Source organism: Apiospora phragmitis (genome assembly GCF_038363925.1).
Source record: "Apiospora phragmitis strain CBS 135458 chromosome Unknown utg000008l:1.0-3514335.0:1.0-3519231.0, whole genome shotgun sequence".
Lineage (NCBI taxonomy): Eukaryota > Fungi > Ascomycota > Sordariomycetes > Amphisphaeriales > Apiosporaceae > Apiospora > Apiospora phragmitis.
The window spans coordinates 2,405,900-2,429,922 of NW_027117407.1; the positions used below are offsets into that span (position 1 = coordinate 2,405,900).

Consider the following 24,023-nt stretch of genomic DNA (forward strand, 5'->3'; position numbering starts at 1 on the left):
GCGCCTTATTCAGCCCTATATGTACCATTTGATTTGCTGCCAGGAGAGCATAGCACAGCAAGCCATTCATTATGTGCCCATGCGTGCTATACAGCAATGCCAATGTTCCCAATTACCATGGCAATACCACGGAATACTCAAAGCAAAACCAAGGAAGGTAAGCAAATTCTATTTTTGATTATTGTTGGGCTTGTTAAGAGGGGGGTTGGGTTAGTGGATGAAGATGACACCCCAATCGCCTTCTTTCCCTGCAAGTCAGCAATTAGTTGGCATTACGAAAGAACCCATGCTGGGCAGCACCAATTGCCCATGATACCTATGTGTGCGGGTGTGGGTGCGGGTATATCGCTCTGCGTGTGTTTCTCCAGGATTGTACGGAGCATTGCATGAATCATTCGATCTCAACCCTGTCGGTAAGCAGCGAAATGTTCGAAACCACATGGAATGTCTTATCCTCCCTGCTCCCTTCCCAAGGCCGCATACAGAACGCATCATATCATCCGGATTCGAAAACAGGGTCCTGCTTTCTACAGTACAGCCCATCTCACGGGGCGACTAATAAGCAGCCTGGCCTGGCAAACCTGCATCAGCACCCTTGACCCCCATTCTCATGCAGATAGGTCTCAGATAACTTGGATGTACTGTAGAGAAGCCAACCCCCTTTTGAGTGCATCAGGGGCGGAAGACGACACGGCCAATCACCCTGCCTAATCCAGCAACACACGAGAGATTGAAGGACGGACAACTGGCGTAACGGCCACTAGCAAGGCCAGTAAGACCTCGCTGGCTCTGGAGGATGCCGCAGCCGCTTTTGCCGCGGCCCTCAATCTGTTACGGCATTGAGGTGAACAACGATCGTTTCGCGGTTGGTGCTGCTATTGCGCCCATTTCCAAACATGATCAAGTATTGTACTTAGTGGTGGCTATGCCACGATCCAAAACCATGGGGCAGATGTTGTATGGTTCACCACCTGTAGGGCTGATTTACTATGAACCGCACCTCCGTTATGCATGGTCTCCCTACTGACACTTGCTTTTGAACCTAGCCCCGACCTGGATTGTGTGGAGGAAGCCAGTGCTGCCACTATCGATTGGGCACCGAAGAGGTGCCCCCATGCAGAGGGTGAGATTGCGGAGGAATGTATCTGGCTACCCTTGACAAGTCTATGCATTCTGCAACGGGAAGCTAGACAGGCTCCCAATTCATCGGCGTTCCAGGAAGGTCAATTCGTTGGCTGGCCTTACGATTGAGAAAGGGTCTCGCGCCCAGGTGCCGCTCAAGCCTTTCTCTCGCTTACTGTGGTGTCGGAGGCAAATGCATGAGACCTCGAGTCCGCTATCTGCTCATGACTTCACTTGGTCAAGGTAAGACACTATGCCACTTGACGACTATTTTTAACCCCTTGAGGCTCTGGAGACTTCCACATCACGAAACTCAACCACAGCATTGTCTAGAAATCATTGGGGCCACCGACAAGCCACTAGGAACCTACTGCTGACGGTTTGGACTTTTTGACTGGTGCTACAGCGAATCCAAGGCCAGTGCAATCAAATGACGTTGCGCCTCCTGATGGCAGGACGGATCGAGATGACACATTGATCATGTTCAATCACCACATTGTACTAGCGTGTCTTGACGGGCAATGGAGGCACGGTCATTGAACGGGCTGCACTATACCGCGACGGCAGACTCACTCGCCGGCGGGGAAAAGCAGGAAAACACCAGCCTCCAATAATTCCGCACTCGGCAACCACATCGTCAAATGATCAATAAACAAATGAGCCGTCTCCATTTCCGATGCGACAGCACGGCTCGGCAGCCATTTTCCTCGGGCGAGGTGGACTCGGACTCGGACTTCTGGGAAATCTGGGTCACTCGAGATACTGGGGATGGAGATGAAAGGACTTAGGCTGGTGACGCGAGAGTTGCACCGCCCCTGGAGTTTGATCTATCTTTGGATTTAAGCTATTCCCAGTGGGAAGGTAGCGCAGCTGGTTCCTCGTAAACCGTCCAATCGAAAACCTGGGATCGTCTCAAATGTCTCCAACTCACTAGACTCTTCCTGGTATCGGCACAAACGACAGCAGGGGTGGGAATCAAGAGCCCCAGCATCGAATGGGTACTACGGTACAGCACTGAAGCACTTGCGCACAGCGGACGAACAGAGCATGTATGGGACGGTTTCACCGATTATCGGTGCCGAGCTTGAACTTTCGCGGCACGGCAGATTGAAGTGGGTGCTAGAACAGGTAGATATCATTATTAGAGACTCTGAATACACGAAGTATAACTGAGCTGACTGACTAGTGGACTCGATAGAATGAATTCAGTCTGATAGGGTCGGTCGCTATACTACGTCGTATAACCTTACATAAGGGTAGTCTTCCCAGCTAGTAGCATACGACATACGTAGTAGAGTAGTAAAAGGCAACCTAATGCTGTGTACTATCTACTGCCACCATCTCCCTTTCACCCGAGTATGGGAAGAGCACAGTAGGTGCACAGAAGGTTACGGGCGGCTCCACCCCGTTCCGGCCGGCTCGTTGCGCTAGATCTGGGCTGCCAAATGTCTATTTCAGTCATATATCTCATACATACTGATTCGCACCCAAGTCGGATCAATGGAGAGAGCCCAAGAGAAATGTTAATGTTCCGGAGTTCGGGTTGTTGCTTGTCGTAGGATGCCGGCGGCGCACGTTCGTCCAAAAGTACCAGCATGCAGCAGAAGCCAATCTTACTGATCCCAGCGGCGTTTCTACAGTAGGAAACCAGTACGTACTGTGAGTTGAGTGACAGCCCCCCAAAGATGATGGTATGTACAAACATACTGACCCTTGCAATATCGACACGACCCATTTACTGTACCAATTGACATGACGATCATCCGAGCTTAAGTTCGTTTCAACCCTTGCTGATTGGTGTCAGTCTTTATTTCATCAATATCTCCCCACCAGAACCCATGCTGAGGTGAGGGATGTCGGAGTATCGTATCTATCAGTCCCAAGAATCACTGTTCTGAAGGAGGAAGAAGCGGGCACGTCCTGCCAATCTAGAGTTGCCTGCTGCAATACGTCGAGTATGACCAACCGAGTTGTCAACGTCAGTGCATGTTCCCGGCGATGAGATGCCCCGTTGCAGGCTACATCCGTACCAGCATTGGGTGAGACAGCAACAGATAGTCAAGCTCGACACCTTGAAGGCTATTGGATGAGGTACGGCCCATGCAAACTCTTCATTACACATCTGAAATGCTTTGTGTGATATAAAGTGGTTCAGAGTCTTGTCTTCCAATAACCGCGCTCCTTACGATGTACATGGCATGAGAACTGGCGGGATATGCTTTGCATTCTACCCATCCAAAACAGCATGCGATGGCTGTCTGACAGCTTTTCTGCGGACAAGAGCGACACATTCCTTCAATATTGAATGACCAGAAGGCAGCTGGACAACCTGGAATATCGGCTGTATCAGGCAAGGTCTGTCTGCACAATTAAGATGCTTATGCGGCATGCGAACTTGGGAGTTTATTAGAGCTGCCTGGTTAAAATGAGCATATATGTTGGCGAGCCAATCACGTCTCGAGACCAGTTCCCATGCAAAAAACGCGGTCTGCATAGCTTCGTGGGAGGATAGCATCATCACTCGCGTGCAGAAGCCCAGATGGGCGGTGCTGGCAATAGTGAGAGAGAGCAATACATGATAGGCAAATTACATACTTGCTGCAGTTCCCCACCACCACTCGAATCCGACTCTCATTGGCGCCATGGACTAGAGACTAAGAAAGTGGCAGTGTGCTGCACAAAAGCAAGCTTGCTGCGGACCATGCTGGTGAATAAAAATAATACTGCTGCTAATAGATGTGTGGTGTGCCCGCCGATCCTTTCGTCATCTGGCTGGACAGGAGATGCCAATTGAAGATGCTGTGTAACAAGGCTCACAACGACCGACACAGTTGAGAGAGCACTGAGCAGTAGTAGCATTGGCACACCCGGCATTGAGGGATGGATGGATCCGGAGACCGCATGCCATCGACTCGAGGCCTCTACCAACCCACATCCCGATACGGCTTCATTCAGGCTTCGGTGTTGTGAAGCGGCATTTCGCGACTGTCTCTGCTCTTTGACAGTCTCAAGTCTTGGCTGTCTGTCTTGCTCTCCCGGTGTTCTCTGGTGGCATGACTTTTTGTTTCTTCGTGAAGCTGGGCAAACGTGCCCCTTCATGTTCGAGACCAGCCGTTGGGCGTTTCTCGTCTTGTATTACCACATTGAGCCAAACCCCATGCCGTGTGGTCTAGCTCGACGATGGCGCTGGGTTAGCCCTGAGGAGGAGTCTATGCTATAGTCATGGCCTTTCCCCGACAAGACAAACAGAAAACCGACTGGTCTAGAAGGTCGTTATGGTTTCCTTTTGGCCCCCAAGACAGTACTCCATCTTCCCATCTGCCTGCCACACGCTTCCAAATCTTCTGTTACTAGTGCGTGCCCCATGGCTTCGCCCACGGCCTGCCGTAGCCTGTGTGGTGGGAGGAAAGGGGCAGGACGGTTGTAGTGTAAGTACATTAGACTATGTGGCCGGTACGCCAGCAAAAGACGAACCACTGCACCGGTCCTCGACACTACTGCTAGTCTCATCCTCCCGTCTCCTACGAGGCATTGGGCGGCGCCACATCGCGCAAGTGAGGTCGAAACCCAAATTGAGAGGACTCTCCAGAGTGGAAGAAGAAACGCAAAAGCAACTATACGAGCAGCGGACCGGGTACTGTAGCAATGGTTGCATTGGTTGCATTGGACCTAGATTTGAAACGATTATCAGATACAGTAGGCAGGAAAGGGGAAGGGTGTTGCAGAGCACGAAATATTGACCATACGGTCAAGTCCCCCCCGCGGCCCCCCCTACCTCGTTGAAGAGAGAGATAGGATTGGAGGGAGGAAGAGAGAGAGTCAAGGCTTGGGCTAACTTTCCATGTACTTGGGGCCGGCTGGGAGACAGGTACCGATACACAGCATAGCTCCGTCAGGTCGGAAACTTTTCGCGGCCAACCAAATCACCAAAGCGGAGCCCGCTGCTGCTCACGCCTAGCCTATTTAGTATAACGCTACCCTGGCTCATCGAGTGGAAGCAATTGCACACCCCCGGCCAGAGACAAGCCTCACAGGCCTCCTTCTGGCCTGCTCCCGCCCATCTGGGCCCGTAACCAGCCAAAGATGGAGTGAAGGTCGCTCTTGCCACTCGCGCCAGGGTACTTTTGTCGTGCCCCAATAGGCCGCGCAGTACGTACCCTCTTGACTCTGATCAAATGGGCTTCTCCAACACTGCGGTCGAGCATCATCAGCACCCGATACAACAGAAGCCTCTCCCCACCCAGTTGGACCCTGCAAGCATGGATGGCGATGGCTCAGTCGCTCACTAGTCCAGAGGCACCCAAGATTCAGTCTGACATTGCATGTACCTGGCTACTCGTGTACTCGGGTACATGCAATACGCACCTTTTGATCAATCAATCAATCGATGGATACAGTCGATGGCGGGTCTGGCATGCACCCCTTCACGGCTTTGCGCGATGCCAGGCCACCCAGAGCCACTCACTCGACCTCCCCATTCCTCGTTCGCCAGGGCATCCAAGTCAAGTTGACAAGCCTAACCCAGGCCCACAGCTACCTTGGACAGTACTGGAGAGTCCCAAGAGAGAGGAAAAGAGACACCTGCGATCGTCTAGGTAGTCGATCATTCTGTGCGACACCCGGGCCCCTTGTAAGGCAGGCTCTCTACCTACATAGGTGTACTGCCCCCCTCTGGCTTACCTTATAGATACATGGACGGCAAGATTCAACCACGTTTTTTGCACATCCGGTACACGGCATTGGGATATATCAATCCTTAGGCCCGCCCCCAAACACCACGTCTTCTAGTCCTCCGTCTCTAAGTCGCTCCATCAGGTCTATACCGGTTGTCCCTCATTACTATATATACGTATATACACACGCAAGCCTACAACCTTGCTTCTTCTGTTCTTGCCATCAAGGATCGAAAGAAGCAACCCCCAGCACCCTCGTTGTCCGCTCGTTTCTGAGCCCTGAAGCATAAGATTGCGCCGCATCGTATAAGTCGACTAAGGCTGAAAAAGAAACCAAATTTCAAAGCACTCGAAATTGCCCTCTTGCAAAGATAGGATCATCCGACCTGGCTTCTGGAACCCTTCCGTACTGCGCCGCGATCTGACATAAATACTACCGACTGCCGCCTTGCGCTTCGCCTTAGACAACAACACCAAGACATCACCAGCTACAGACAACAACAACACTACAGACTTGGCATGAGATAACCTGAAAGTCATCTCCCACGCTCACCACTTTATCTTTTGTGACCGGTTATCATCTACAAGAGAACGCGACCTACCTCGCCGGGACGAGCCTGGCCACGCTTTCTCATGATGGCTTCCATGGCCCAACAGTACCATATGTTCCCATCACGACCAAACAACGACGCAGACTTCATGCTATACCCAGAGACGCAAATGCAGACTGGTTATACCTCACCACCAACGGAGATGCAATACAGTCCAGAGGCTTACAACTTCCCCCACAGCGCTGGTTTCGAGGCTGGTGCCATGTACACAGAAGCCCCCCATTTCTCTTATCACGGCAGAGCCTCGCCAGAAGGTGGCGATCTAAGAGTCCCCTCCTCGAGTCTGTCTACCGCGTCTGCACCATCGGCACCATCATCCACAGTGGGCTCACCACTTTCCAATCCCGGACAATTAGCTTTCATCCCGGAGTACCACCAGAATGCCCTTGGGGTCAACCCCAGCATAGTCGGCCAACCCGACTACTACACCAGTACCGAATACTCTTTCACTGCGCCTGTGATGGAAGATTTCAGCAGCATAACATACGAGGCCAAGCCCGGTTTTGTTGGTGAGTTGGCACGGATCCCTAGAGATGATGTTTCCCATAACACGGCGCACCACGGCTTGATTTCTATTATTCCTGCTCCTCCAAATTCGAGTCTAGTACTTGATACCGACGTCCCGCAAGATACCCTAAACGCCTCGGCTGTGGTCTCGAGCAGAACCACTTCAGCTGTCTTTTCTCCAACTACCCCCACTGTGTCACATCCCTCCCCTCTCATCAGTGCTGGGAGCCAGTCTGGTAGTCCTGGGTTCAGGGGGCAGAGCAATCCTGTGACGCGACGCGACAATTCCAACGCGCCTTTTCTTCTTCAAGATAGTGGTCATCTTGTTGCGCCTCTCTGTACTTCTTGTTGGTTTCCTCTTTATCAAACACTGAACTAGGAATGTAAGGACTAACCCGTACGTTTCCATGACAGACCCTTCCTTGATTCATCCCGAAATCGGGGGCCCGATGGGTCCGCCAATCCCTGGCTATGATGGCGGCAACAAGTTCTCTCCTCCTCAACAAAACCCTTATCCCCACTCACCCGCTCTTTCTGGCCCAGCGTCGCCTGTTCCTGGTATCAGGAATGGCAGCACATCACCTTACGTCCCAGGTTTCCATTACAGCCCATTCGCAGTACCACAGCAAGGGGGCCGTAGGCCATCTCTCTCTTCATACCAATCCCACGGCTCTCAAGATCTTACTTACAGCGGCGACGAGTCCAAGGAGAAGCAACGCTGCCCGCATCCGGACTGCGGCAAAACCTTTAAGGACCTCAAGGCGCACATGCTGACGCACCAGAATGAGCGCCCTGAGAAATGTCCGATACAGACTTGCGAATACCATGTCAAAGGATTCGCAAGGAAGTACGACAAGAACAGACATACCCTTACGCACTACAAGGGCACCATGGTCTGCGGGTTTTGCCCAGGTTCTGGATCGGCCGCGGAGAAGTCGTTCAACCGCGCGGATGTGTTTAAGCGACATCTCACTGCTCTCCACGGGGTCGAGCAAACCCCACCAAACAGCCGCAAGAAGACCGGCGCCACGGCAAATACCGGGAAGAAGCTCACAGGTTATGCCCCTGACGCGACGGGCAAATGTTCCACATGTTCATCTACCTTTTCGAATGCGCAGGACTTCTACGAGCACTTGGACGACTGTGTGCTACGCATTGTGCAGCAGGAAGACCCCGCTGAGGCCATCAATGCGCGGCGTTTGGCTGAGGTGCAGGATGATAAGGAGGTCCACGAAACACTGGACAAGAACAACCTACCCCTCACTACCGAGACGGATGCTGCGGGTGAAGATGAGGATGATGATGAGATGGCCGAAGACGACGAGTGCGACGGCGAGTACAAGCTGTCGCGGAAGCAGACGATTGCCGGCCAGAAGAGAAAAGGCAACCCCACAAACGGCGTTCAGAAGTCGCGTGGCATGACGCACTCACGAGGCGGTGTCAACCTCACGGCCAAGAGCAAGAGCCGCAAGAACCGACGCGACTATCCATCTTCCTGGGGTTTCGACAAGGGCCAAATGACGATGAAGAAGCGAGTCATGACTGTCTTCGATGGCCCCCGCCGCCTCGCCAAGGACGACATGATGCTGTCTACTGAGCACGAAGTCCGCGTCAAGTTGTCGGACGGCCAGTCATACGTCACTGACCTCGACGTGCAAACCATGAAGCGAGCCCAGGCCTTCCTTGATGCCACTGAGGCAGAGAAGGGCATGTGGATCTCAGATGACCCTACCGAGGAAGAGATGTGCAAGATGTTGGAATTCACCGGCCATTAAATTTGACCCAACACAAACACCTCTTCACTACATTTCTCTTTTTTGGCCCCTGTACGATCATCAGCCTATCTTCGGGCACTCCCCCTTCTTGCCACCACTACAGTACATACGCACCTGCATAAGTCTACACCACCTGACCGACATATCGCAATCTTACGACGTACACCTCGTACCCTCTTATACCAATACACCATGACTGGCCAGCTGGTGAAAGAAGAAGAAGAAAAAAAGAAGAACAGGATACATTTTCGGAGCATGGCAGGCGTGGGGTTCTCCTATTCTCGGACCTTCGCAATTTCGGATCTAATGAACGATGATATCATATTCAAGGACTACGGGGGTCATATCACAATAGACAAGCGGGCGCAAGAGACTGCGGACATGGCATGCCAGAACGAGACGGGATGATTATGCAAGCATCAGCGTTGCTTGCACCCGCTCCTCTTGATGCTTTGATGTTTCATGACGGGACGTATTTCAACGAAGATACACTTTTCTGTTTACTGTTGGGAAAGCTGGTTGCAACAGCTGCTTAGTTGCTAATGCGTTTTCGGGGAAGGGAGTTTTTTTTTACGGATAGCAAGACGGGCTTGCTGATCTGAGTCGCCTCTCAAAGATGAGAAAGCGCGTGTGTTGATACCCTGTTTGATAACTTTTTCGGCCATGTCAAATTATACATTTATTACAGTGACCATTCTGTACAACTCTTGAAGACTTTATCTGCAGTGACTGGAAAAGTCCATTGCATCCGACTTCAATGGTATTGGCTAACACCTTAAGCACGGAAGTATTTCCGTCATGGACGTATCCAGGCCACAATTCGTCAGACAGGCTGTGGCATAGTTCCTCAGCACGCCAGGGGTTTATTCATCTCATGAGAACTAAGCTGTTACTGTATTCGGATGCAACTTCGAGCACGGGAGCTATCCCTTCGCTCCGCCCTGTTCACTGCTGCCTCCCTACGGGATGTGGGGGGTTAGAGTAGAGAGATTGCAAACAAATTGGAGATGCGGAATCGAATATGTCGGAATTGGGGCGGAATGGAGGCCGCCCAACCACAGCCCTATCGTGCCGCCGTACTCAGTACAAGCATCGTCATGTAGAGTCGCATTGTATGCACTGTGCACGCGATATTGCTTGCTGCCTGCCGGACAGACCGATGCTGGTCGACCAAACAAACCCCCCCCCTGCATTTTGTATTTTGCTCTGCCTGTAGGCAGTAGGAAGGGGGGCGGGCAGGGGGCGACGTGCAGGCAAGGGAGTATTGCGCAGTGCCTGCAGCAGAACGGGGCACAGCAATAACAAGCGGCATGCATACAAAAGGATTACCTTCTCTTAGTAAGGGTATGCATGTGTGTGCATGTTGGAGCGGTGAATGGCAATACGAGAACAAAACAGAAAAAGAAAGGAAAGAAACCGAATAAAACAAAAGGAGGGGAGTCAAGAATGCGCATAGAAGTTTCTACTCACCGGCGGTCAGTCGCCTGAAGAAGCAATGGAGTGAGACATGCTTCCAACAGTAAGAAGGAAAACTACCGCATACCCGGCGGCCATGCGGGATGAGATCATCCGGAGATGCCCGTCTCTCGAGTAAAAGCACTTTGTTTGACAGCGCACGAGGCAGTGCACACATTCCGGCAACCGCGGACCGATCCGCCCTCTGTTTGCTACTGTACCTGCTGGGAAGCATGCATGTTTTCTGTTCTCCCTGGGCCATCGCCCCTCTCGTCTTGCCAAGGCCCGTCCGGGTGTTATCTCGGGCCACCCCTGGCATCCGCATCCCGGAGAGGGACGGGTTTCGGAGCCCCGGGGTGCGGACTTGACGATGAAACGGTGGTGTTGAGACACATGGACAAGTGATAAAGTTGGTCCTGTCTGTAGGGCGCCGGCGTTCGGGACGATTCTCGGTAGTACCCACAATATCTTTTTCCTGTCACTGCCTTGCCTTGCTAATCCCCCACCATAGTAAGCAGCCCCTCCTCTTCAATGTAGCAAGTAAATTTCGCATTCCTGACTGCTGAGGGGGGTTGCACTCTTGGGTTGTCTGTTGTCTGTTGTCGCTGTCGTCGTTGTCATCCCGCTCTATTTCTTCTTTTTCTTTATCCTCCTCCTCTTGCGGCCATGCTTTTGACTGCCCGCGTCAGCATTGTCGGCCCGGCCGACGAGCCCGAGGATTACCTATCCGACAGCCTGGGCGCCATCTTCCCCGACGACGTGACCAACTCGCACGGCGACCCCGACCAGTCCCTGCTGTACACGTCTCCGTACCTGCCGCATCCGCTCGAGGTCCGGGTTGCCGATCCGATCGAGACCAAGGACCGCTTGCTGTTCTCCCACTACCTGTGGAACGCCTCGCTGCTGCTCGCCGAGCTCGTCGAAGCCGGGTCGCTCGAGGGCGTGGTCCTAGAGCCGGAGCTGGGGGTCTTCCAGGATATGACGGAGGGTGGAAAAGTCAGTAATAGAGAGGCCAATGCTGGTCAGGGAAGAAGCAGGGTCTCCGCGAAAGACTTCGACATTCGGGGCAAATCCACCCTCGAGGTCGGCGCCGGAACGGGCCTCCCCTCCATGCTAGCCGCTCTGCTAGGCGCCTCCGAGGTCACGGCTGTCGACTATCCCACCCCCGTGGTTGTCGACACCCTGCGGAAGAATGTCAACTTCAACACCCAGCCCAAGTTCTCGCCGTCGGGCAGCGTGGCGCCGCGCATCCACGTGGACGGGCACGCCTGGGGCGAGCTCGAGACCCCCTTCGCGCTAGACAACAAGCGCAAGTTCGACCGCCTCTTCGTCTGCGACTGTCTCTGGATGCCCGACCAGCATGCCAACCTGCAGCGCTCCGTCGCCTGGTTCCTGAAGGACGGGCCCGAGAGCCGGGCGTGGGTCATCGCCGGGTTCCATTCCGGACGGTCGAAGATGGCCGACTTCTTCGCCAAGGAGGCCCTGGCGTCGGTCGGTCTGGAGGTCGAGCACATCTGGGAGCGGGACTGCGAAGGCGTCGAGCGCCCTTGGTCTCCGGATCGCGGGGCCGAGGACCCGGGGGTTCGGAAGCGGTGGTTGACAATCGGCATACTCCGACGCATCACCTAAGACGTTCGAGAATGCAGGGGAAAAAGGACGAAGAGAGTCAGACTTATATACGTCTGACGACTCCCTAGTCTAGTGTCTTTGGGCATGCCACAGCAAGAATTTCAAGTTCTACTCCTTGCTTAGAATGGCCTGATGACGACAGCCAGAATGATCGACACTCAAGATGACCGAGCTGAAATCTTGCCCTGGTTTCAGGCCGGATATTAGCTCGGGCTTATTTCTGGCTTATGGCGTTCTTGGCAAAGAAGCAAAACCCGTCGAAGGGAAGGGATTGGTGATAAGTCAGTTTGCGGTGTGCGTGCAAACAATGGCCCAGGCCTACTGGTAGAAAAACCTGTTGCGGCCGCACCAGAGCTTCCTCAGCTCTCCCTTGCGGCCGGCGCTGGCTGATTGGTCGTACACGGGCCGCCGTGGCGCTCCAGAGTACACCCGAGACAAGCAAATGGGCCCGAACAAGCTGAAGGGGGGAATCCGGCTCGGGGTAGACGCCTACTAATCTTGTGCAAGCCATGCCAAGAGGGAAGAGAGCAAGTGCGGAGTTCGTGCCGCTCTCGACGAGGGTATCGACCACGATGCAGAACAGACGGCGTCAATGCGTCGTCTAAGATGAAGCAAATAGGAAATCAATCAAAATACTTCCTGTTTCTAAACATCACCCCTATCAGCTATGCTATTGAAATCGGATACCGGGTAACAGCTGAAGTGAACGGCTATATGCTCGGCTAATTACAGCGGTGAGGTGTTGGACTAAAGTCTCCTACCTGAAGGTTTCCATTAGTCGCCGGAGCTGGACTCTTGTGGCTGATTGCCCTGGTTGGCTGACTACGACCCTCCGGCTCCCATGTCTATCTATTACTGGTGAGGTGGCGGTTAGTTCACGATCCAATCGATTGGTAACCTGATGTACAACCCATGTGGCTAGATAGATATATTCGTGTACAATGGCATCATAATAAGCATACCGTCATGCTCGCCTATCCAATGCATGTTTCGTCTCGCCACTGATGTTGAAGTCCATGTAAACGCATCCCAAAACATATGCTAGATTCGGAGTACGCAGTACATGAAATCAATTCGGAATGCAAAAGACGCAAATGCTGAACAGGAGTGGGAAGGAATGTACAAAAATCGTAGTTACTGTCTGTTCTGCCTCGAGAGCTTCATCCACAACCCGCAGCACCAGAATAATATGCAGAATAAAACATATCAGTGTGGCGAGGGAAATCGTTCCAATACCACCAACACACCAAACCGTACCGTGCCATACCAATCAGCCATCTTCCCTCGGATCCATCACCATGCTGACTCGGGTTTCGATCGTCCACGCCGTTCGTACCAGGCAGCAAGTCGTTGTTCCCAATGCTTGTCGGTGCATTCGGCCACTGTTGTTGCGTACCCAGTCCCGTTCAAGGACTTGTACGTACACTTCACAAAACATTAGTTAAACATCAAGTTTCACTCGATGCCGCTTTCAAGTCTGCAAAACATCTAGCTCTTCCTCGCTCGGTGGGAGAGCTGCTTCGTGCTGAGGTATATCCTCGCCATTCTCGAAAGCTGCTCCAGGGCCGGAGTAGCTTGGCTCAGGTATGCCTATAGGGGGCGGTGCAGAGGCTCGGGAGTTGCATCTTCCTCCGATACAATGCCGCGTACCATACTTGAGCCCGTGGAGCCTTTTACCGGCTGCGGGCTCAAAACTCTGGCCGTCCGCGCCACGTATGTTGGAGAAGCCAATTCTTCCGAGCCAAAAGGTACAGGTCGTGGCGGCAAATCGCTGCTGTCTCTCCTGCCGCTGCCACTGCTACTCCCGCTGCTACCAAGTTTCTGCAGCAACATTTCTGACTGCTGCTTAGCCAGTTTCTGGAGTTGTGCCGCAGGATCCTTGTGATAGTGCAGTACGTTAGTCAGATCGCAAAGGCAGTCTCCAGGTTCGTAACGTCTACCGTGCACATACCCAGTCACTCTGCTCCGGCACGCCCTCCGCAGCTGGGAGCGGAGTTTCCTCGTCATCGTCTTCGTGGATTCCGGGGCTACCACCGCCACCCCAGAACTTCGGCCGACGGATAGGTGCGGGGGTGACGGGCAAGCTGGGCCGGTCGGTCTCGCTCGGGAAGTCCGTGAGCTTTAAACCTCGCTGTGCCAATTCACTCTCCAATACCTCTCCACTTCGGCTAGGCATCCCAATGATGCCAGGGGACTTGAGACTTCTTGACCGCTGATGCTTCTGCAGGGTGCCGACGTAACGCTCAATCTCTGGCACCTCATCCCAAGCATTCGTGCGCATAAATGAGCTCCAGGGGTCCGATGACGTGACTGAGATGGTGGGGGTCGGCGGCTCATCCTTAGGTTCCGTAGGGGACGATTCTGTTACAAAAGACTCAGCCGGATTTTGTTCCTCGGAAGAGGAAGATGCAAGATGCTCACCCGTGGGTGCTTGACGAAACGCGTCTTCGGCAAAGACGCGGGTAGGGGCTTCCTGATTGACCTCCCAAGGGAAGATCGCCTTGGGCTTCATGTAATGCGACACCGGACGTTCGTTGGGAACCTGATACCCCATGTTCTTCGGAGGGCTCGGGTATCGTTCGGGAGGGACGAACGGGGCAATGTCTCGGGACATTTCGTAAACGGTAGCAGGGAAATTTGCAGCTTCGGGCTTCGTATCTGCGGGCGGAGGTTGCCTGGTACTTTTCAGTACCTTTACTTTTAGGGGTGTTTTGGTAGTCAAAACTGACCGTTGAGCGTCCCAGTGTGAGAATTTCTGCTCCTGAACCTGCTCTTTACGGACCTCAGCTTCAGGTTCCTTAGACGAGTGATGGTGACTCTGGCCACTATGGGGCTCACCGCCATGCTGTGGCCGATATTCACCCTTGGTGAGGTATTGCACTAGCTTTGAACCCGGTATCTGTCGCGTGATTAGCTTATAGCTTCGCAGGCTGTCGTCTCCATGTGACTTACATCGGCACGGTAATGTCTGTCGTAGACGGCCCACCATCTTCCCGTCATTTCGTCGAAGACCGAGCTTCCAGTTGCTGCATTTCTCCCTTGGAACCAAGGCTTGTCTGATCCGATGAAGTGAACCATGTTTATGCTCGACTGGAAGTGACGGTAGGCGGGAACGTATTGGTAGTGGGCCGAGGGCGTTACGTTGTAGCTGAAGCTAATGCGGTTTTGGTTGTTCTTGAAGTGCATGTTCAGCAGACCCTGGTCGGCGCCGTCAAAGGATATGCCCCTCTCGGCCATGGCCATCAGCGCATAGTACTCCCCAAGATTGGGTGTCAGAACCATGACACCTGTGTTGAACAGGTCCGGCCAGCCTATATCGGGTGCGGCTGAGAAGGGGTGTGCAATGTCAAACAACTCATCTGGGGCGCGATATGCAACGATATCAGCATCTAGATATACTATTTTGCGGAAGCTAGTCTGTTTCCATAGGTTTATCTTGGTGAAGGCGGAGTGTAAGTCGGTTCGATTCATCAGCGACAGATTTGACGGGTTCGGGTTCGTGATCCGAGGCACGGGTATGATGTAGTCGTACACTGCCTGCATGTACTAGTTAGCGCACACATGTCGTACCCTCATGTTTGTTGGTGTTGCTGGAGCTTGCCTGGAGCTGTGTTATAGCTTCAGCAGCCACTGTGTCCAATGTAACCAGGGCCCCGAGCTTCTTGGAAGTGCCGCCATCGCGCAACGAGTGTCCCAGAACCAATGCGCCTATGAATGGGGTTAGCGGGCATGTAGCAAATCGGTCAGAAATTTGAGCCTTACCAGGTAAATATGTATCGTTCATAAGAAGCTATGATGGCACGCATGTCAGCGATCGAAGTGCTTAAGCAGAGTTGAGGCTTGAAGCTCACTGTTAGGTAAACATCCTCCTCTGCTCCTCCTTGCACTGCCATTGTATACAGAGCATGCAACAGAACCACCCCAGAACAGGATAAATTTATTCTTCTTTCGTAGAAGAAACCAGAACAGATCTTGGGATCTGGTGCTGAAGTGGCAGCCGGCCTGAACGAGTCTAAGCAAAGGTATGCTGATGTTGTTGCTCTAGCTATAGAATGCAGCGAGAGCGACAAATGAGGTAAGTGGGAGGGATGTAGCTTGTTATTTGGGTTCAGTTGGCACTTATGGTGGCGGCTGCAGGTGGTTCGTAGCGGCGCAAAGCGAACGAGAACGCGAGAAGAAAAGCAGGAGTGGCAAGAGAAGAAGTAGTAGCCCGAAGTTGGGCTTTCTTGTTCCGGGGTACTCAGGCTCAGCAACTTGACTTGGGCACGTAGCGTAAACAGCAATGTTGCGAGAGGGATTGTGAAGAAAGAAGCTAAGGCGGGCGTCCAGCCAGGATGGGAACGGATGGGATGCGGTGCCCCGTCCAGTCTAGCTGTTTGGACTTTCAAGTCAACGGTAAGCCGGTCCTGTTCTGTCGAGTCTGTGCGATTCAAAATTGACCCCCTCCTCTTACTGCAAGCACAACTGCAAGAACCTGGAGTCAACAAGGTTCCATAAATGGTATGACAGCTTGATTCAATATCCACTCTTGCAGGCGGCGGGCAGTGATTTTTTCTGTCTCCCTGTTAAGGTGGTGCGGGAGGAGGAACGGGCGGCAGGGCGGCTTCGCAGGAGGTACATATCCTATCACCCAATCACCCCAGATCAGACCAGATAGGTACCTTTTTCTTTGGAGATCTTCATTACCGTTCTCATCCCAAGTTGTCTTACCTAACCCAGCCACCCTTTATTGCCGTTGACCTAGCTATCTATTTAGACGTTTGACGTCTATCGGGAATAGGTGGCCGAGCGAAACCGTCCCCAGAGTCCTGGTAGTGACCAGATGAAAACTCCATGGGGAACGACGAGGCAACGGCGGGAAGCTCTGTGTCATGGACACGGACGAGGATCCAGGATCTTTAGTGAGCTCCATTGATATTCATATTCATTGCAGGGACCGCAGGGACCAAGGAAGATAGCTTAGCGAGCTTCGAACCAAACACCCTAGAGCGAAAGTGGAAATCAGCTCTCTCGCCAAAGCTGTATCGTGGATCACTGTGAGTGCAAGCCTCGACACTATTGGTCCAATGCATCGTGTTCAACAGTGGTCGGCATGCTCTTGAATCTCAATGATATGCTTCTGCCACAATCAGTGCATTGCATTGCAGTACATTACGAAATCCTGCTGGGCCTCTGTGGTCCCTGAAATCCTCGAACAATCCGATCGTATGAGTCGATATCAATGATGGGAAATAGATCGCTCCAGACTTTCGGGTAGGCGATGGGATATGACGTGTCTAAAAATGCTGCCCGAGTCCTGAACCTAAATCCGCTGTAGTGCTGCCTGCTCACTAAAGTGCCCAGTAATGATCCAACCACAAGTGCTGAATCACCTCTGGGATTACCTGAATTAGACAATTGTATCCAGCAACTAATGCACATGAAGCTCGTCGATAGCTTAGTTTATATTATACAAAAGGTACTTATATCGAAGTTATGTACTGTCACATTCGGAGAGGAGTATATAATTATGACAAATTTACATTTTCCTCTCTGAAATGATATTCTCGAGATTTGTTGGGTCCTGCCGTTGGCCGTTCACCGTCAAACAGAAACCAACACCGGAAACCCAGGCCAGCAAGAATCAAGGCGTTACAAGGTACTGTGTGAGGGAAGCAGGGAGGGGTGAAGGAATTGATGCCTTAACGTGGGCTTCATTTGATCAATTCGACTGTACCTAATAAGTGTTGAAATTTTGGCCCTCCTTATCCGACTGCCTGTGTGTCTACCTAACTCATCTCTCCGGTCTTTTACATATGTCCCCACTTCCTACTGTATCCACGACAATCCTCGAGATGAATTGATTGGAGGCGTTTAGGGCAACCACGTCCCCCAGACCCATCCATCGCTCTGCGTGGCACAAGCCACGACGACAACAGCAGCAGACCATGGCCAATCCCGATGCGCATCGCAAGGTCATGCGACGCTCTGCAGCATTGATCCCTCCCCGCGCTGGGAGGGCGCAGGATGATCCCATGCCCATGACCATCGAGGACCGTCGTCGCTTGACGGCTCGAAGACAGCAACAGATCGGCGCGGTAAGTAATTGTTGTATCTTGATTTTCAAGAACCTTGCTTCCAGGTAGTCATCATATCTTGACAATGCGGTGGGGGCATGTCTCTCCACATTTCCCCGCAATCTCCAACTCGTGCGCCATGACGTCTGTCGGAGGAGGAATTGATTCGTTCTCCGAGGCTCCTCCTCAGGTGCTAGCACTGAAATACCCACGATACCTGCACAAAAGCTACATTACAGTAGTCCATTTGCGGGAGGTTGCAAACCATGGCTCGTCCGTGGATGCAATGCTGGGTCTTAACTAGTCGCGTCATCAGATGCTTGCACTGACGATGAAGGCGGCGAAACAGAGTGTTCCTAATGCGCTAATCAACCAACATCGAAATAGGCTAATTCACTCAAGTCTCCGATCCTTAGACTTCCCGCCGAGTAAAGGGTGCAGATCTACGAAGACGTGCTGCGTGCTCCCGGCGCGCTGTTCGTGCCGCCTCATCTACATCAGCGGAGAGGCCCCAACCTGCCCGTCAATTGCCAGTGCGATTTCTGCCGACCGAGTCGAGCTTGTTGCGGCACCCCCAGATCTGGGCAGAACGTACGCTGCGTGAAAGCTCATGCTTCGTTGCTGCGTGTCTGCAAGCAGATCCACGACGAAACTGCGCCAATTTTTTACGGGGAAAATAAGTTCGTCGTCGCCTGTGAGTAAAAAACAAAAATGACCTCCCGGCGTTGTGCCCATTCCCTTTAGCTCACTGGTTGCACGCCAGGTCTTGTCGGTCGACCTTACGATGCGGCAAACTTCTTCCCATTCCAGCTGAGTCTCGCCATCATGTGCCTCATGAACATCGTGATGTTCCGGGACGCCTGCCTTTGTGACCATTGGAAGAGTGGCCCGCGTCGTGGTTTGGAGATCAGCGGCAGAAATCTCGCCGCCAGCTGTTTTGGGTCGAAGACCGTGTCCATGCCCTGGGCAGGCAGTTTCCTACCCCTTCCCGCCAGATCAGAAGGGGCGCATGACGAGATTGTTCGCCGGATCAGAGCCATTCCTCAGGGCAATAGAACCAAGCTGTGCCTTCATTGTGCATCAAGGTACTCCCGAAACCGCTGGGCTATTATTTGACGAAGAGAAGAAGTAATGAAGACGGCACACAGACAGGGGCGATGTCATGTGCCTGTAGTCCGGTCTCTGAATCCCATGATCCTGGCTCGGCCAAGGACCTGGCTCTCGTGCTGACCCTCACATCTTCTACGCCCACGCCTCGTAGTACGAAGCATGCATGCCCATTTGGCACTTTATGTCCGCTGATGAACAGTCTCTTGTAGACTATTGCATAGTATTCAGCGGAGTTCAATGACACGGCGAGCAGCTATGGTTTATTATGGAGTTCTTGGTATGTCCACGTATTCGTCCAAGTGGATTGATGAGGAAGGTTTGGAGTTGTCTCTAAAACGCCTCCCAAGGGTTGTCTGGTCATCTTGATAATATCCAGGGGTTATGTCAACACCACAGGGGTTCACTAAACCACACCACACCACGATTGTTTCTTTGTCAAAACACCCACCGGTCCCATTGCGCACACGACACGGTGGAAAAGGTTTGTTGGAGGCCCGCATCAAGCAGACATCCACCTCCTTCATCGTGGCTTTTGTCGTCGCCAACCCAGTTATCATACTCCAGAGGGTAACTTTTCGTTCGTTTTGACCACATACTTAAGCCGTGTTTGGCAGATGTCTTTCAATAACAAATGCTTACCTAAGCAGGGGTTTCGGTCTTGTGGTTTAGTGGTATAATTCTCGCTTAGGGTCAACCCTGATGCTTGCGTGCGAGAGGTCCCGGGTTCGATCCCCGGCAAGACCCCATCTTTTGTGTTTTTTCTCTACTGGAGATGCACGCAGTCTTTTGGTTCTTTTTGCCGACTGCGTCAGGGTTCATTCGACTCCGGAGTGAGATTCAGGTTGTATGCATCTCATGAGGCAGGCCAAAAGAGAAGGCAGAGTAACTTGACTAATACGGTTCGCATTTGGCGACATGGACTGTTCCTTGGGTAATAGCTCATTGATTATGGGCCCACTAGCTTGAGTATATAGAAGGCAATAGATGAGATCTCGCGTTATATAACAGCTGTGGTTGTAAGTGTCAATGATAGGCTCAGTAGGCTCAAGCTTGAATTGCCCTTCCGTTGTAGGCCCCAGAGGCCATACAGGAACTGTGGAGATTGGTTTTACCTACTTACTGACTGAATCAATATGAATCTTAGGACCAATCCTGGACAGAGTATTCAGGAGGCGTTTGGCAGGCTTTCGCACATTAGACGTCGTCCATTAGAATAAGCAAAGCAGTGACAGGCAAATCTCTCTAGAGGCATACCATGTTTTAATTATATCATATCATATGCATTACACGAAACCTCAATGTCTAAGCTATTCAATGTAGTCTGCAGCTCAGAAACGTACGTGTCATTCGAGAGAAGCGTACCCAATAGATCCCAGAACGCCCATGCTTATGCCCAGTAATCATGCAGACCATCCATCATCATTATTCCTCGTCACTGCTATCAATAATGAACCCAGCCTTTCCTCTTGCCCTCCGCCTCGGCGCCTGCTTAGGTACGACATCTTCTTCCTCCTCATCGTCGTCAGCATCCGCCATCTCGGTATCGACGGCGAGACCAAGACTGGCCGCCAGATCCTCGGGCTCGGGGCGGGCCGGCCCTGGTTCCTTGGCCATGCGCAGCCTCCTCTTCTTGGCTCTGTGGGCAGGGGACCCACCGCCGGACGAGAGCGGCGTATCCTCGGTCCCAGACGTGCTGGCCCCATCTTCGTCTTCGTCATCGTCGTCGTCGGCAACGACTCTACGCCCTCGGCTCGACGTTGCCGAGTCCTGGGTCATGGGCAAGTCGTCGTTCTCGCTGTCATTATCCAACAGAACCTGGGCTTTCCGCTTGACCGAGGTCGCCTTGGGCGGCGGTGAGGATAACGGGGCTTTGTTGATGGTCGAAATCACCAGGGCCTTCTGCTTCTGCCGGAGCAGCTCCTCGTTGGCGAAGAATTCGCGATCGCGCTCCTCGTCCGTCTCGTCATCGCTGGCGTGCACGTATACGTCACTCTTGAAGCGGCGCGCCTTCTCCTTCTCGCGCTCGCGGCGCTTGCGCGCTTTCTCCTCCAGCTCCTCGTCGTCGAGCGGTTCAGAGTTACTAGCTCGCCGGCGGCGCTTTCGTATTTTCCTCGGCTTCGCCCCGTTCTCTTCAACCACTTTGCGGGCGGTCGGCCCACCCGCTGGGAAGAGGTTCTCGTCTTCGTCTCCGTCATTCTCATCCTCATCAAAAACGGCTTTCTTTCGGGGCGCAGTCTTCCGCCGTAGCTGATTCTCAGCCAAAGCACCATCCTCGAAAGTGGGAGGGTCGAATTCAGCCTTGTTGATCAGGTCTATGGACTCCTGCAGCTGATCAGCTGTGTAAGACGAGGGGACGATCCAGTCGCTTTTTGGCGTTTCCTCTGCGGCCGTGTCAAGGCGTTGAAACCCGACAAGCTTCATAAGAAGCCTAAGATGAGAGTTCTTGAACATGGCTGTCCTGCGTGCATCGTCATCGGGACGGACAACTACTTTTGATTAGCATCACATTACACTTGTTCAGAGTAGGGGACTTACAAATAGGAGGGGGCTCCTTTGCCGGACCATTTTCGTTGAGACCATCCTCCTCATTTTGACCTGCTGACTCGGTAGTATCTTTGGCCTTGGTTTCGACAGACGGCATTGCCTTCTCCGCAGTTTCCCACGCCCGGCGCTCAGTCTCAGCAACAGCCAGTTGGCTCTTGACCCATTTGATGTGATGGGACAACTCATTGTCTAGCAGGACGCCCACAACAATCGCAACTTGCTGGTCATGGTCGACGATGTGTCGGAACTCGAGCTCAGCAGCTGATCTGGGTTTGGAAGACGATATCGTCTGCTTCTCGTAGCCGTATTCCAGGTAATGGGCTGTCGCGTTGATCTTGGAAAAGAGCATCTCGATAAGCAACGCTGGCCTCTCTTCGATCTTACGAATGCACTTTTTGAGAATTTGCTTCACCAGCTCGTCCCACTCCTTGTACACGCTGCATTGCTTATCAAGCGGCTCCTGGCCTTTGATGATGTTGTAGAACAAATGGATGATGTCAACCCTGAAAAGCATGACGCTCATGTTCTGCTTGAATGCGATGCGGTAGAAGTATCGATGTGCGCGCTTGAGCTGCGAATCGTTCAGGTCATGACAAAATTTGGTGAAATGGACAAAAGTGTCCACGACGCCCTGTTGCGTGAACTTGTTGGTAAAGGTGCCAAACTGGAACTTGCGCTCCGTACTCGTCTTTTCGGCGCTGGCCTGGTCGTTTTCGGATTCATCCTCTTCCTCTACAGGATTCTCGCCATTCTCGGACGCCGCCTTCTTGTTCTTGCGAGTACGACGGCGCGAACGCACCTGCATGTCCACATTCTGCTTGGAATAGGCCTCCAATACCCTCAAGTACGTATGCGTTAGCTCTGTACACGCATCAAGAAACTCGAAGCCTTGGTCTTTAAAGTTCCGTGCGATCGTCGCTATCCGCTCGTGTGTTTCGTTCTCGTAGAAGATACGGCCAAGAATGTTCTCTGCAATCTCCTCGTCCTCCTCATTGCCGGTTTCGGTCATCTCTTGGACGGTGAGGAGGATCTGAGTAAAGCACCTCATTGCCGCAGAGAGTTCGGGCCAGTTCTTGTTCTCCATCGAGTCTCCCATGGCTCGGTTTAGCGTGATAAAAGTTTCCTGGTTCAGAACACTGGCGACAAGGTTGAATGTCCCAACATCGCTTTCATTGCTCTGGTCCTTCTTGCCCTTTTTGGCGGCGACCTTTTGCCGTACTCTTTCGGCTTCGAGGAACCAGGATGTAAGGTAGAAGAACTGGCGATGGTGGTATTCGAAAACATAGTCCTTCTGCTCGTCCAACTTTTTCCGCACATGCATGAATAGGGGGTTGAATCCGGAGTCGAGAAATTCCTCAACAAAACTGCGCAGCTGTCCGCGAGCTCTGGAATTTAGTGAGGTGCGCGGTCCGAGGTCTTTCGGCTCCATTTTCCTCCTTCCTAGGCCTCCTGGGTGGCCTATACACCTTACTACTGTCCATCTTTTGCTCTCGAGTCGCAGCGTCTACAAGGGCGTCCTGGCCAGAGACGGTGGACACCTTGCCATCATCCCGCTTGACCCAAAGCATACTTCCCCAACGACTATGTCGGGTTGGCGCTTTGCGATTTTGAGACCTGTGCATTGCAGCCTCCTTCTGCATCAGTGTAGCCAATTCATCGGACTTGGCCTTGCCGACTTGCTTGTCGTCCATAAATAGCTGGCTGATGTTGACACGCTTGACCAGGTGGAAGATGATCTCCATCACAACTAAGCCCTCCTGGTTGAAATCCTCTCCCATGTTTGATGCGATTGTCAGAATGGTGAGAAGGATGTCCTGATACGAGAATGCGTCGATTAGAGCAGATCGTGATATTTGTGATTCGTCGCCGTCGTATGTAACGCCTGGAGGGGGCGATATCATGGCAACATTTCGAAGAAATAGTAGCACAAGCTTGATGATACCCTCGTCGCGGGTGCTACGTTCGTTTCTCGGTATTGCTAATGATGACAATGCCACCCGGACGGCGGTGTGTAGTATTTGCGCAGCATCGAAGTTGATTATAGAGCGTTTGTAGGCAAGCTGGGCAAGCTGCAAGACCGGTATATGCCGATGGTGGTTCACTGTCATCTCTTCCCTGTTGCGGTCCAACGGCCAGGTCAGGGGCACCAGGATCTCGAAGCAGGCCAGCGCCACTCGGGCCTTGAACTTGTTGTCGTTTGCATTCTCTGGCCAGGTGGCGAGAATATGGAGCAAGTCGCCGTCAATTAGATTCGCATCGGCGAGGCATCGCGCAACGTCCATTCGGTTCGTTTTCTCGTCGTAGAAGCGTATCCATTTCTTGATGTCTCGAAGAACCTCCAAGGCGGAGTCACCCAGCACGTATCGTCCATCATCATCGGCACTAAACCCGCCAAGCTACGTCGTGTTGGTCAGTACCACTCTGAAGGAGCGCAGGCAGTCAGTATGGTAGGTAGCCACTCACCGCAGACACAAGACTGGTGATGTGCGCCCGAACTTCGGGATGTACAACATCTGTCGAGCCTCCTTCTGAAGCCTCCAT

The 24,023-nt window shown here is 52.6% G+C and overlaps 6 protein-coding genes across 6 annotated transcripts; 4 read left to right on the forward strand and 2 right to left on the reverse strand.

Moving 5' to 3' along the window:
• Positions 1-6,431: 6,431 nt before the first annotated feature.
• On the forward strand, positions 6,432-8,688 carry PG994_009160 (zinc finger protein; the record flags this gene model as incomplete). The annotated part of the gene is made up of 2 exons (XM_066860569.1): positions 6,432-6,915; positions 7,328-8,688. The coding sequence occupies 2 exons, from the start codon at positions 6,432-6,434 to the stop codon at positions 8,686-8,688; spliced, it is 1,845 nt and encodes a 614-aa protein (XP_066714158.1).
• A 192-nt stretch (positions 8,689-8,880) lies between these two features.
• PG994_009161 (uncharacterized protein) lies at positions 8,881-9,096 on the forward strand (the record flags this gene model as incomplete). Its single annotated transcript, XM_066860570.1, has 1 exon — positions 8,881-9,096. The coding sequence occupies one exon, from the start codon at positions 8,881-8,883 to the stop codon at positions 9,094-9,096; it is 216 nt and encodes a 71-aa protein (XP_066714159.1).
• Positions 9,097-10,809: 1,713 nt separating this feature from the next.
• On the forward strand, positions 10,810-11,772 carry PG994_009162 (nicotinamide N-methyltransferase; the record flags this gene model as incomplete). The annotated part of the gene is made up of 1 exon (XM_066860571.1): positions 10,810-11,772. One exon carries the CDS (start codon positions 10,810-10,812, stop codon positions 11,770-11,772), a length of 963 nt encoding a protein of 320 aa, XP_066714160.1.
• A 1,471-nt stretch (positions 11,773-13,243) lies between these two features.
• Positions 13,244-15,665, reverse strand: PG994_009163 (nucleotide-diphospho-sugar transferase; the record flags this gene model as incomplete). Its single annotated transcript, XM_066860572.1, has 8 exons — positions 13,244-13,362; positions 13,428-13,650; positions 13,724-14,447; positions 14,502-14,671; positions 14,725-15,305; positions 15,343-15,480; positions 15,535-15,562; positions 15,624-15,665. The coding sequence occupies 8 exons, from the start codon at positions 15,663-15,665 to the stop codon at positions 13,244-13,246; spliced, it is 2,025 nt and encodes a 674-aa protein (XP_066714161.1).
• A 2,034-nt stretch (positions 15,666-17,699) lies between these two features.
• Positions 17,700-18,944, forward strand: PG994_009164 (uncharacterized protein; the record flags this gene model as incomplete). Its single annotated transcript, XM_066860573.1, has 3 exons — positions 17,700-17,849; positions 18,245-18,419; positions 18,592-18,944. The coding sequence occupies 3 exons, from the start codon at positions 17,700-17,702 to the stop codon at positions 18,942-18,944; spliced, it is 678 nt and encodes a 225-aa protein (XP_066714162.1).
• Positions 18,945-20,360: 1,416 nt separating this feature from the next.
• Positions 20,361-24,023, reverse strand: PG994_009165 (uncharacterized protein; the record flags this gene model as incomplete). Its single annotated transcript, XM_066860574.1, has 4 exons — positions 20,361-21,424; positions 21,474-22,898; positions 22,954-23,878; positions 23,946-24,023. The coding sequence occupies 4 exons, from the start codon at positions 24,021-24,023 to the stop codon at positions 20,361-20,363; spliced, it is 3,492 nt and encodes a 1,163-aa protein (XP_066714163.1).